A 15,020-nucleotide genomic window follows, 5' to 3' on the forward strand; every position below is an offset into this window, starting at 1 on the left:
TTTGTTTTTCTCTTTGAAAAGAAAAGAAAATTCTTTCATTGTTATAGAGAAGCTGTGGTATATTCACACAATAGAATACTATGCTATATTGAAAAACAAAGAACTCATGGAGTATTATACAAAATGGGTAACCCTGGAGGACCTTATGCTGAGTGAAATATCTCAGTCACTAAAGGACAAATATTGTATAGTGCCACTGTTTAAAACCAGGTCCAGAATGACATTTTTAAGTATTACAACCCTAGGCTTGAATTTGTTCTTCAGTTCCTTCAGCTTAAGAAATACTGAGTGAGTTGATCTCTTTTGATTCTCTGATTCCAGCTCTTTGGACAATTTGCTATAATACTTTGCTTTATCTTCCCAAGATGCACTTAGAAATCTACTGTTCAACTCTAACATCTTTATTTCTTTCCTTTGCTTTGGCTTCTCCACAGTGTAGTGCAATATTTAGAGTCTCTTTTGACATTCATCTTGGTCTTTTTTTTTCTCTGTTCATCATGGGTGATATTCTTGATTTCTTCCCACAGCTCATCTGGTCTTTGATCTTAACTGTTGTTGTTATGTGTCTTCGAGTCGCCTGCAACTCATAGCGACACTATGTACAACAGCCTTAAATTCTGCCCTATCCTGTGCCAGTCTTACCATCTCTGACACACCTGCCCCTGTTATTACCCTAATCACTGAATTAATCCATCTCATCGAGGGTCTTCCTCTCCTGCGCTGTCCTGCCACCCTACCAAGCATGACATCCATCTCCAAGGACTGATCTTACCTTGTAACATGTCCGAAGTATGTCAGATGAAGCTCCAGAATCCTTGACTTCAAGAAGCAGCCCAGCTTCACCCTCTCCAGGACAAACCTATTCATTTTCCTAGCAGTCCGTGGTATTATATTCAATACTCTTCTCCAACACCACAGTTCAAAGGCATCAATTCTCCTTCTATCATCCCTAGTCATTGTCCAGCTCTCTGACGCATAGCAAGTGATTGCAAAGACCATGGCATGTATCAGCGCACCTTGGTCTCCAGAGTGACATCTTTGCACTTCAACACTTTAGAGAAGTCTCTAATGGCAGACTTTTAATTTCTGGCTGCTGGTGCCAAGGGTATTGACTGTGGATCCAAGCAAACCAAGACTACGAACAATCTCAATCTCTTTACCATCCATTATGATGCTGCCAGTTGGCCCAGTGGTGAGAATCCTTGTTTTCTTGATATTGAGTCTCAATCCATACTGAAGACAGCAGTCCCTGACCTTCCACAGCAAGTGCTTCAGGTCCTCCTCTTTAGTTTCAGCAAGCAAGGTTATGTCATCTGCATAATGCAGATTGTTGAAGATTCTTCCTCCAATCCTGATGCCACATTTCTCCTCATACAGCCCAGCCTCCCGGATAAGCTGTTCTGTATAAAGATTGAAAAGGTATGGAGACAGGATACTGGCATGACATGCACCCTTTCCAATTTTTAACCATGCAGTGTTTCCTTACTCTGTTCTGATGACTGCCTCCTGGTCCAAGTATAGGTTTCGCATTAGCACAATCAAGTGTTCCGGGATTCCCGTTCTTCTCAGAGTTAGCCACAGTTTGTTATGATCGACTCAGTAAATATCTTTGCATAACCAATCAAACAAAGATAAACCTTCTTCTGGTATTCCTGCCTTTCAGCAAAGATCCATCTAACATTATCTATAATATCCCTAGTATCACAAACCAGTCTAAATTCAGCCTGCACTTCTGGTAGTTCTCTGTTGATGTGCTGTTGGGACTGACAAAAATTTTTAAGGGTCCAAAGATATTTTATTTAGAATGTATACACTGTCTTGACAAGCCTTTTCTTTTGTACATTCATAGCAAAGAAATCTGTTGTAATGCCTCCACACCAGGCCAAATTCCCAGTGAAGAAAAACTATTTCTTAACTGCTTCATGCTACATTATTAATTCTTTGCCATTTCTTTGCTTTCTAAACCTGTTTTTAAAATTGTAAAATTCCTTAGTAGTCTCCATTGTTAGACAGTAAAGTGTTGAGAAAGAGAGAGAAGAAGCTTGTCCCAAGAAAAGAGCAAGTCTTTATTAAGTGGTTTGAGAGGAACACCAGGTAGTCTCTCACAGACGGAATCAGAATGGCATGCAGGAAGACAAAAATAGTTTCTTATGTTGTTGTTGTTATGTGCCATCAAATTGCCTGCAATCCATAGTGACACTATGTACATCAGCTCTGAAGTGTACCCTGTCCTGAGCCAGTCTCACTGATTCCAACACACCAACCCCAATTGCCCCAGTTACTGTGTCAATCCATCTCATCCAGGGTCTACCTCTCCTGCTCTATCCTACCCTTCCAAGCATGATGCCCTTCTTCAAGGATAGGTGCCTCCTGGCCACGTGCACAAAGTATGTGAGACAGAGTTTCAAAATCCTAGCCTCCAAGGAGAAATTCAGTTTTACCCTTTCCAAGACAGAACTATTTGGTTTCTTGGCTTTCCATAGGATGTTCAAGACTCGTCAGCACCACAACTCAAAGGCATTGATTGCTATTCTGTCACCTTTAGTCATTGTCCAAGTCTCTGATGCGTAGTAAGTAATTGTGAAGACCATGGCTTGGATTAGGTGCACTTGAGGGGTGGTTAAGGAGATTTAGAGAGGATGGTAGTGTGCTCAGGAATTTTGGGGCAAATGTTCTGTTAATACATAATCAGGCACAGGGCTTTATAAGATATGATCATCTAGTAATCTTATCAAGACATTATCCAGTTTCCTAAAGGAATGAGCAGCCCTGACAGAACTGGGACATTTTTCATCTATCCCTTACTCTGTTTTCTCATCATTGCTGACAGCAAAGAAGAGATTTTATTGACTTATACCTATATACACTCTTCTCAAATCCACATTTAATCAGCTTTTCCCCTAGTATTTTCTTAAAATGTCGGGCTCGTACTGGAGTAAGACCTTTTTGTAGTCAATTGCCAATAAGAGAGATGGATTGTAACATCAAAAGAACTTTATTGCAGATCTGGGAGGACAGAGAGAATCTTCTAAAAAACTGCCTCCCTGTCTGGGAGTGGTCATTAGGGCATTATACTCGGGTTAGACTTCTATAAGTTAAAGGTACAGGATTTCTACATTTGCAAAGAATAGTATACATACAGTTCCTAATAAACAGACAACTCATGAAATAGTTAACATATGATTGAGAAAAACAGTTTCAAAGATGTAAATGCTAACCTAGAAAAGATGCATTTCCTCTCCTGGTAAACAGGCAGTTTAAAGTACTTTACAAGATTTAAAAAGGAAAAGGAAAATAATTCTAAGCCAAAGTAACTGGTTTTGTAGGCTGGAGGTAACTGATGTCAGTTTCACAATAATTCTGAATAATTCTGATCATTCTGATTTTGTTAATACCATTCCATCATGGCTATCCCATTACAAATCCAAATTTACAAGGCCAATTACTTTTCTCTACTTTAAGCAGACACTTAATTGGAAATTTAATTGAGGTTTGCTGTATATTGCCCTGGATATGCTCACCAAGTTGTGCCAAGAAATCTGGAGAACAACCACTTGGCCAACTGACTGGAAGAGATTTATATTTGTTCCCATTCCAAAGAAGGGTGACCCAACAGAGTGTGGAAACTACAGAACACTATCATTGATTTCACATGCAAGCAAGATTCTACTGAAGATTATCCAAAAACAACTGGAACAGCACATCAGCAGAGAATTGCCAGAAGTCCAGGCTGGGTTTAGAAGGGGTCATGGTACTAGGGATATTGTAGCTGATGTTAGATGGATCTTAGCCGAAAGCAGGGAATACCAGAAGAATGTATATCTGTGTTTCATTGATTATGCAAAGGCGTTTGACTGTGTGGATCATAACAAACTGTGGCTGACTCTGAGAAGAATGGGAATCCCAGAACATTTAATCGTACTAATGAGAAACCTATACTTGGACCACGAGGCAGTTGTCAGAACAGAGCAGGGTAACACTGCATGGTTCAAAATTGGGAAGGGTGTACGCCTGGGATGTGTGCTATCTCCATATCTTTTTAACCTGTATGCAGAGCAGATTATCCGGGAGGCGGAGCGCTATGAGGAGAATTGTGGCATCAGGATTGGTAGAAGATCTATTAACAATCTGCGTTATGCAGATTATACCACCCTGCTTGTTGAAACTGAGGAGGACCTCATGCACCTGCTGCACAGGGTCAAGGACTGTAGCCTTCAGTATGGACTGAGGCTCAATGTCAAGAAGCAAAGATTCTTAACACTGGACCAAATGGTAGCATCAGGATGGATGGCAAAGAGATTGAGATTGTACACAGCTTCAGTTTGCTCAGCTCCACGGTCAACACTCTTCTTACCAGCAGCCAGGGAATCAAAAAATGTACTGCGATGGGGAAGTCTGTGGTTAGGGACTTCTCTAAAGTACTCAAGAGCAACGGTGTCTCTCTGGAGACTAAGGTGCTCCTGATACAGGCCATGGTCTTTGCAATCACTTGTTATGCATCAGAGAGTTGGACAATGGCTAGGGAAGACATAAGGAGAATTTATGCCTTTGAGCTGTAGTGCTGGAGAAGAGTATTGAATGCACCATGGACTGCCAAGAAAACAAACAGATTCACCCTGGAAAGGGTTAAACCAAGCAACTCCTTGGAGACAAGGATTCTGGGGCTTCATCTGGCATACTTTGGGCATGTTGCAAGGAGGGACAGGTCCTTGGAGAGGGACATCCTGCTTGGGAGGGTGGAGGGACAGCGCAGGAGGGGAAGACCCTCTATGAGGTGGATTGATTCAGTGACTGAGAGGTACTCGGGATGGGTGTGTCAGAGGCGGTGCGATTGGCACAGGATAGAGCCGGGTTTAGGGCTGTTGTACATAGGGTTGCTATGAGTCGCAAATGACTCCATGGCACATAACAACAACAACAACATGCTGTATACTGGCAAAAAACTATAGAGTATGTGACTTATCACCTCCATACAGTACTTTCCTCATCTGTAAAGTAGAGATAATGCCAACTTTAGAGACACAGTGTAAAGATCCAGCAAATTAATAAATGTCAGTTGCTCAGAACAGCGCTTGGAATATGATAGTCAATGTAAGATAATATTATTTTCGTTATTTTACATGAAACTCAATTAAAAAGAATTCTGGTGATATATTTTTAAGACTTTATAATTAGACCAATAACTTTGGATTTAGATTCTGAAATCTGTACTCTAACCACTTAATTTCTTACTTTTCCTTTCCCTTATAGGCCATAAAATGGAGTATTTTCATAGTACCATTAAAATTTCAGATCTACGAGTAAGTAGCAATTCTGGACAAAACACATACCAATTTAAGGATTTAAGAGAGATGAGTGAGAATTTGGTAAGTCAAATAAATTTTTCTTATCATAGAATAATATAAACAGAAGGTATTTTTGGATCTTTTTTCCTTTTTTGGATGATCATTTTTTAATACTTCTCAAAACATGACCTTCAGGTAATGTGCACCAGAATAATCTTGCAGACTCCTGAGACTCACCCTAGACCTACTAAATCAAAGGGAAAGAGATAACATGGGAAATGAATCTGTGAAACAAATGAATAATCCTAATGAATTTCTCACTCAACAATCTCATTTAAATGTGAGACAATCATTGCCAAGGTATTCTAGTTCATTGTTCTCCCCAGCGGATCATATTACCACACAAATGCAAAGCCTTAGGATACTTTCAATTCATTCACTAGAGGTGATTCTGAATCAATACTAGCTGACCTTCACTCCCACACCTGGCACATCTCCCAAAAGTACCATCACCAACCCCCACACCCCTACCTCCACCCCATTGGGTTTCCAAGACTGTAAATTGAAAAAAAAAAAAGAGATTGTCCTTCTTTCTCCCACAGAGCCACTAGATTCAACTTCCAAAGAGGTTTAGTCTTTAAGTTGGCTGCACAATTCCCTACAGATTATGCTAGATATTTATCGGGAGACCATATGATTTCTTTTTGTTTTGGTTAGGTCTCATTTGAAGACTTTAAATATTTTTTAAGGTATATGATAAAAGTAAGGATAATGTGAAGTTTTTTTGGTTGGGTTTTTTTTGCCTTGATCTCTATTGTAAGATTCATGTAAAATACTAGCAATCTTCTTAAAAGCTAAAATATAGACTTGTGAGTAAAGGGAAAAAAGAATAAACTCAGTTGTATAATAGCTCTTCTCAGGATGTTCATAAGCATTCACTTAAAAAACTAAACTCAAGCAAACTGGAAACACATTGATCATGGAGTTATTTCAAAAGAAGGAAAAACCCATGTGTATTGACTTAGTGTAGTGTCTTTTATTTCCAAACCATCTCTTCTCTTTTTCAAACCAATTCATCTTTCTATGTCCCTCTTATCCTATGGCCAGTGTCATTGTTTCCACCTCACTCTACTTGATAAAGAATTGAATCAGGTAGCAGACAACAGGAAGGTCAGTCATGGACAAATCTGGTCTTAGCCTGGTCCAATTATTCTCAGTTTGTTTATCCTGCTCAAAATAATCCTGGAGTGAAATTGAAGAATCTGTTCTGGAAAACAATGTATTTGAATTTTGTAAGTAAACTAGTATAATAATTTAAAACACCAAATGTATTATTGGGGGGAAAAATCCTGGCATGGACTAAACCCTTTTTAGAGGACACCACCAACAGGAAATATCAAGAAAGAAGAGTGTTGAAAGTAAAGAGAGTGTTCTTGAAAAAGATACATCCCAGAAAGTAAGACCAGTCATTCTCCAAAAGTAAAGAAGTAGAATGCATCGAGACATGTGCCACACATGTTATGAGTTAATATAGCTGGTTCATGTCTTCATTTGGATGTTCCTCTGAGCTGAGTCTGAAAAAATGGGATGTTGTCATGGAGAGTTCAAAATGTGGTAGATGGCTGTTACCCTGGTCCATTGTTCTTGGCATCATTCCCGTGCCTAAAACACTGATGAGGCTGTTTGAGAACAACCCTTAGGAAACATGTCAGGTACTTTGGTCTAATGTGAGTAAGGCCTGGTGACAGCCACTTATTTGACTCTTGCCTTGGCTCCCGACATAAACCTCACCTAATTTAATCTCACTAGTATCCACCTTAACATTCTTTCCACCCGGTTTTGCTTCATTTAGCTAATTGTATTTAAAAAAAAATAGTGAAGGACCCCCAACCGCTGGTCCTGTTCTGTCCCGAGTGGACGGCGAAGACCCAAGACTCCAAGACACCGGCTTGATGCAACAGCAAGAGATAAGAGGTTTATTGCGGAGCTCCGGGCCGACTCTTATCTCTGGCAAGAGATAGAGGAGCCGACCCCGAGCAGACAAAGTTGGGTTTTTTTTATACACTTTAGGGGAATACAACTGAGTATCAGCTTCTCATTGGGTGATGAAAGCACAGTTTGAATTCATTGGCTCAGTGTTCGCTCAGGGTTTACACAGCATTTTTGCACATAGCACTTGCGGCAGTCACGTAGCACATGTAGCAGTTAGATAGATCTTTAACTATATGGTGGTGTCACAAATTCTTAAGTATACAATGAGTTCAAACTCCAGGGCAGTGGAAAAGCACAAGATACATTGGTTATCAGTCGGGAAACAAAGGCACATGGGTTATCAGTTGAGAAACAATCTCTGCTTGTTTGCTCTGCCCTTCTGCTAGCCATTCTTGAAATACTGTTGCCCTGGATACCTGGGTGTGGGGCTTTAAAAATTCCTGAGTTTAACTTAGCTGAGAACTATAGAAACCTGAGTTTAATTCAGCTGAGAACTATAGGGACTATTTTAATTTCAATCTTTTCAATAGTAGGTAGTAGTAGTAGTAACTTTAATGAAAATGTACAGATTTTGGATTTCCATTAATTCATTGTTGCACTTTTCTCCCTTCCCATCCCTTCCCTCCAGTTCATTCTTCTCTTGGAAAAGTAAAATTATTTCATTGTTATACAATCCCTTTCCCCGAGTCCACTCCATTATGCAGCCTTTGTTCTGGACTCCTGTCATGACAATAATACCTGATCATACACACCATATATACCTTTTAAATGGTTCTCTCTCTCATCTGTTTCAATGCAGTATACATAATTTATCCCATCTTTCTCAGTCTCCCTCACAATCCCTTTATCAGTCCCATTTTACAACAGTGGCACTATGTAGTATTTGTCCTTTTGTCACTGAGATATTTCACTCAGCATAATGTCCTCCAGGGTCACCCATTTTGAATAATATTGCATGAGTTCCTTGTTTTTCAATGCAGCATAGTATTCCATTGTGTGAATATACCACAGCTTCTCTTAATTTCAACATATTCTTGATAATATCTTAGGATATTGTTTATACTTTATATTTTAAATTAATATATCTTCCATAGTTTTGTATTTCATCATTTCATTAATCAGTATTTATACATCAGTATATATCATTCCATTCATTTATATTGAGATGGTTTTAAAAATTGCATTTGCAATAAATTATTTTCTTTTGTGATGAAATATACACTAACAAACATATACTGAAAGACCCCCGAACCGGTGGTCCTGTTCCGAGCGGACGGCGAAGACCCAAGACTCCGAGACACCGGCTTGATGCAACAGCAAGAGGTTTATTGCGGAGCTCCGGGCCAACACATATCTCTCGCAGGAGACAGAGGAGTCGACCCCGAGCAGACAATTTTGGCTTTTTTAATACACTTTAAGGGGATACAACACGGTGTCAGCTTCTCATTGGGTGATAAAAGCACAGTTTGAATTCATTGGTTCAGCTTCGTTTATGGATTACACAGCATATTTGCGCGATATCTTATTCTTGCACATGTGGCAGTTAGACAGATCTTAAGTCATCAGCATACTTGCCCAACCTTTGTAGTTAACTATTAAGTATAGGGTGGTTTCACAAATTCTTAAGCATACAATGAGTTTAAGCTCCAGGGCAGTGGAAAAGCACAAGACACATGTGTTATCAGTCGGGAAACAAAGGCACCTGGGTTATCAGTCGAGAAACATCTGCTTGTTTGCTCTACCCCTGCGGCCAATTCTCGAAATACCGTTGCCCTGAGATCAGACTTTTCTTCCTGGAACACTGGGTGTGGGGCTTTACCCGGGACAATGGAAAAATTCCTGAGTTTAACTTAGCTGAGAACTATAGAAACTTGAGTTTAATTCAGCTGGGAACTATAGGGGCCATTTTAATTTTAATCTTTCAATACCATTTCATAGCTACTACACATACAATTCAGTGACACTGATTAAATCTTAAAGTTATGCCACCTTTCTCAGTATCTTTTTCCAAATTATTTCACCATCATTAACTCAAATTCACTACCCTCATGCCTCACACCTAACTCTTCATTTTGGTATAGTCAATGTGATCAGCCATAAATAATTCAGCATAGTGCACAAAACAGACATTCTTCTCTAATGAAGCTGCTCTGATAATGTGATCCATAAAGAGTCACACTGCTAATCCCAAAGTTGCGCCCTCTCGGCCTTTCACATTCATCAGCACCTCCACTGGAGAAAGACGTACAGTCTCCATCCATGTATTTTACAACGTAGAAACTCGATAGAGAGTCAGCTATGAGTTGGAACTGGCCTGATAAGAATGAGAGAAAGATTAATTTGGAGTAACTATAGTCAGAGTGCTTCTTAGAAGCAAACAAAATAGTTAAGATTTCACCTTACAAACCTTGGATCCATTATCAGGATGTTTCTGGCAAAAAAAATTATGCTTGGAAAAGGATCAACAAAAACATAAGAAGCTCCTGAGTGAGGTGGATTACCTCAGAGGCCACAACATAGATTTAAGCCTAGGAGAGATTATAAAAATGATGTAGGTTTGGGTATTGTTTCACTCTCTTGTAAATAGTGTTGAAGTGAGTTGGTCAAGTTCAACAGCACCTAACAAGGCCAACAATGGTTTTTGCTTAAATATTACTTCAGTAAAAACTGTAGTTTAAAGTTTAGATATTTTCTCCGTGTAATACTTTTAAGGGGTCATCCATTCACAATAGTTCTAGCAAATCCATATTCCATGAAAATAAAAATTCTATTCCTCATTTCCTCCTCTTTTGATCAGGAGTCTTTTACAGAATCTTTGATCAAAATGTTCAGTAATGGTAGCTGTTACACACACACACACACACACACACACACACACACACGTGTATTTTAGCACTGAAGAAGAAATCTAAACTGAAAGCAGGACTGAGGCATGGGAGCAGGTTGTGTGTGTGAGGGTGTTGTGTGTGTGCTCTGGTGGTATGGTGACATGGTTTATAGGAAGTTGTAGTGTTAAACCAAAGGCCACAGCTTTCTGGTGGAATGAATCCATCAGGAATCTAGGCAAGAGAGAGACGGATAATCTCATTATTTACAATCTCAGAACCCTATTGTAGGGTCAGCTATGAGTCTATTCCAACTCAATGTCAATGAGTTCATATAAATATCCCTTTGTTTAAAAGATATATACATTTTTTTGTTGTCTTGTGTTTGTTTTCTTCTGTGTTTCATAAAGTAGATGCATAGGAATACAGTAGGAATTTTAGAAGAAAGTTTAAAAAATGTAGAGGTGCATCTATAAAGGAACAATTATATTTTGAAAGTAGATTTTTAAATTAGAGTATGAGGATGGCACAGGACAAGACTGGTTTCAAGTCTTTTGTTCGTAGGGTCACTATGAGTCAAACTTGATTCGATGGCACCTAACAACAACAACAAACTTTATTTGTATTAATTTTTGCAAAACTATATTTTTTCTATTTATTGTTATTGTTATGTGACATCAAGTCACTTTTGACTCATTAGTGATGCTATTTACAACAGCTCTGAACCCAGCTCTATTATGAACCTATTTCATTGTCTCCTACATACCTATCCCTTATTACCCCAGTCACTGAGTCAATCCATGTCATCCAGGGGCTTTCTTTCCTGCCCTGTCCCTCCACCCTTCTAAGCATTATGTCCTTCTCCTAGAATTGGGACCTCCTGGCAACACGGCTAATATATGTGAGATGGAGCTTCAAAATTCTTGCCTGGTTTCATTCTCTAGGTCAGACTTGTTTGTTCTCGTAGCAGTCTATGGTATATTCAGTACTCTTCTCCAGCACCATAATTCAATTCTTCTATCATCTTTGGTCATTCTTCAGCTATCTGATGCATGGCAAGTAATTGCAAAGACTATGGATTGGATCAGGCACACTTTAGTCTCTAGAATATCATTGTCATTTTCAGTAATCTGGAGATGTCCCTGGCAGTAGATTTTCCCAATGCAATTAATCTTTTGATTACCTAGCTGCTGGTACCAAGAGTGTTGATTGTGGAGACAGTCAAACTGAAGTTGTTAACAAATTCTTCTCCTATCATGAAGTTACCAATTGGCCCAGTGGTGAAAATCTTTATTTTCTTAATATTGAACTTCAATCCATACTGAAAACATACTGAAGGTCCTTGACCTTCTGCAGCAAATGCCTCAGATCCTCTTCAGTTTCAGTATGCAAGGCTGTGTCATCTGCATAATGCAGGTTGTTAATGAGTCTTCCTTCAATTCTGATGCCACATGCTTCCTGATAAAGTCCAGCCTCCTGGATGATCTATCTGTTTCTCACATAGATGGAAAAGGTATGGAGACAGGGTGCATCCCTGGGTGCATCCCTGATGCACTCCTTTCCTGATTTTTTTTTCTTTCCTGATTTTTAATCAGGCATTGTTGCCTTGCTTTTTTTTTTATGACTATCTCCTGATCCAAGTTTAGGTTTCACATAAACACAATCAAGTATTCTGAAATTCCCATTCCTCTCAAAATTAGCCACAATTTGTTGTGAACCACACAGTCAAATGCTTTTGCACAGTCAATGAAACACAGACATTCCTTTGTCACTCTCTGACTTCAGCTAAGATCCATCTAATAGTGACTATAATGTCTCTAGTGCATAGCCTCTTGTAAACCCAGCCTGCACATCTGGCAGGTGCCTGTTGATATACTGTTCCAGCCATATTTGGAGACTCTTTGTAAGGATCTTGCTTGCATGTGACATTAATGATATTCTCTGATCATTTCTACACTCTAATCACCTGTTTTTTGAAAAAGGGAAAAAGTATGGATCTTTTTCAGTTACTTATCCAGGTAATGGTCCTCCAGATATCTCAGTAAAAGCTGGTGAACATGTCCAGGGCAACATCTCTTTGTTGAAGTATGTCAATTCCTGTCAGTTTTTTGTTTGTTTATTTTTTGTTTTTTGGGTGTTTTTTTTTCTTTTTTGGTTTGTTTTGCCAATTCCTGCAGAGCAGCTTGAACTTCCTTCCTCACCATTGTTCTTGATCATATGTTTTTTCATGAAATACGTGTGTCAGACAATTCATTTTGGTATAGTGACTCTGTGTATTCCTTCCATCTTATTTTGATGTTTTCTGGGTCATTCAACATTGTGCCCATAGTATTCTTAAGTACTGCATCTCAAGGCTTGAATTTGTTCTTTAGTTCTTTCAGTTTAAGAAATGCTGAACTAGTCTGTACCATTTTCACCCCAAACTCCAGCTTTTTGCACATTTCATTTTAATACTTTGCTTTATCTTCCCATGCTGCTCTTTCAAATCTTCTGTTCACCTTTTAACATCTTGATTTCTTCCCTTTGTTTTGGCTACTCAGGGTTCCAGTGCAATTGTCAGTTTCTTCTGAAATCCATTTGGGTCTTTGTTGTATGCATACACTTATAATTTATTTAATTAATGTTGTTATAAGCACTTTCTGTTCCATAGCTTTATGTTTTTCTTTTGTTTCTTTATTTATTTATTGGAGAAGGAAAAAAAATGTATGAGGATCCATGGGGGTAAGGGTGGGAGCAGAACGGCGAGGTTGTTAGAATGAAATCACAGAGTTGCACAATTTGGTTAGTTGAGGGAGTGGGTAAAGGAAATGAGAAAGATCTGGCAGGGACCAGAAAAGACAGCGTAATATGGTGGGCATAATCCAATGGTGATTTGTTGTTGTTGTTATTGTTGTTGTAGTTTACAAAGAGATTATCTTTTTTATTTGTGTATTTCCCATTTGAGAATAACTGTTTAGACTCTCTGGCTACTTCATGCTGAGCAGGGACATTGAGATGAAGGGGCAAGGGGGGGCCTACTTTAACACTTTACTAGTGGCCTTAATTTGAAGCTGCATGCCTTCTTGTTCAGTTAGAAGATATTTTCATAATATTTTCTGTCCTCTGGGCTGCAAAGAATTTACTTTGGGTGAGTGAGTCCAGTGGGAGTAGCTGGCTGAACTTTAAGGCTCCATCCAACTTTGCTTCCTTAGCTGGCAGTTATATTCCCTTTTGTCTCTGGAATTGGGATCAGGATTCATGACTAATTTGTACAAGACTAAACTTTCGAGTGGTTGAGTGGGTAATGTATAAGAGTCTCTGTTCTTCTGTGTCTTTGATAACACTTGGTATTACTTTTTAATTTTGGTCTGCTGAATAGCCATAAGGAGTCTTTGCATGGTGCAGATGGTCAATACACTTCCCTGGTAATGGAAATTTTAGAGTTTCAAATTCACTCAGAAGTGCATAAAAGGAAAAGTCTATTGATCTACTTCCAGAAATCAACTAATAAAAAACTGTGGAGGACAGTTCTACTCTGACACACATGGGTTCAGAACAACCTTGACAGAAACGGCTTTTCAGTAGTCATAAAGTAATATTTAATTTCTTAATTTACTTTCTATTTGTCTAATTACTAATGAATATATACATTGTTATATATATTCATGAAATTTTGAGCTTTCTTTGCTATAAATTATATACATTCTTTGGCCAATTTGATATGAGTTTTCCTTTGTTTTATTCTTATGTTGTTGATGTTATTTTTATGTGCCATCAAATTGACTATAATTAATAACAACTTTGGGAACAACAGATTGAAAATTTTCCCTGTGTTATGTCATTCTCAATATCTCCATCATGCTCCTGTTCACTATTCTTATGCTTTGCAGAAATTCTGTCCTACTTTAAAGAATATTCTGTTAGTTTCACCCATTGTGCTTATTCTGTCTTCTATTATTTATGACCAGTGTCTTTTATGAAAAGTATATTAAAAATTCTGAAATAACCATCATAAAATTTTTTGCATTTATCAATTTTATTTGCAATTTGGTCTGTGATATTTTTATTTGAAAGTTCTCAAAATTCGAAACTCTCAATTTTCAAAAGACACTATTAAGAAAATTAACAAATAAACTACATAATATGTGCAAAACTTACACCTGATAAAGAACTTTTATTCAGAATATATAACTCTCAAAATTCAATAAGAATAACAATCTGTTCTTTTAAAAAGGCAAAATAGGCATTCCAGAAAGAAATGCACAGATGGAAATAAGCGTATGCAAACACAGTCAATGTTTTTAGTCATTAAGCTTACTGCCTTCAGGTCAGTTCTGACTCCCAGCCACCATATAGGACACAGTGAAAAGTTCTCAAGGTCTTAAACCCTTGTTGAAGCAGATTATTTCATCCTTCTTTGATAAAGCGACTGGTGGGTTCAAGCCATCAAACTTTTGTTTAGCAATTGAATTCTTTAACTACCAGGGCTCCTCTACTGATTATTGTTGTTCTTGTCATGTGCCATTAAGTCCAAACTGATCCGTTTCTGACCCTCCAGTGGGTTTTCAGAGCTAGTAAATCACAAGGCAGGAGATTGATAATCTTTCTCCTCTGTAGCACCTGGTAGATTTGAACCACATGCCTTCAGCTTGGCAGCACAGCTCCTTACCAGTCTACCAGAGATCCCTAATTTATTAATCCCTATAATTATTTGTTAAATGCAAATTAAAACCACAATTCGATATCACTATATATCTACTAAACTGGATAAAAAAAAAAACAAACACCTGACAATATAAAGTAATGGTGAGGGTGCAGGTAGGTGGAATTCTTATATCCTCCTGGTGAAAACATAAAATGGTACAGTTGTTTTGGAAAGCAAGTGGGCAGTTTCTTCTTAAATTAAACATACATTTATCATGCAACCCAGCATTTTTTT

At 38.3% G+C, this 15,020-nt stretch overlaps 1 protein-coding gene across 1 annotated transcript in view; it reads left to right on the top strand.

Moving 5' to 3' along the window:
• TMPRSS11A (transmembrane protease, serine 11A) overlaps positions 1 to 15,020 on the top strand; it is a gene marked incomplete at its 5' end in the record, with an annotated part of 97,095 nt that overhangs the window by 6,572 nt on the left and 75,503 nt on the right. The window contains one exon of the mRNA XM_006902723.1: positions 5,251 to 5,366. Coding sequence (XP_006902785.1) covers positions 5,251 to 5,366 — 116 coding nt within the window. The remainder of the gene's footprint in view (positions 1 to 5,250; positions 5,367 to 15,020) is intronic.

Source organism: Elephantulus edwardii, unplaced genomic scaffold (genome assembly GCF_000299155.1).
Source record: "Elephantulus edwardii isolate Elephantulus edwardi_28Jun2011 unplaced genomic scaffold, EleEdw1.0 scaffold00442, whole genome shotgun sequence".
NCBI lineage: Eukaryota > Metazoa > Chordata > Mammalia > Macroscelidea > Macroscelididae > Elephantulus > Elephantulus edwardii.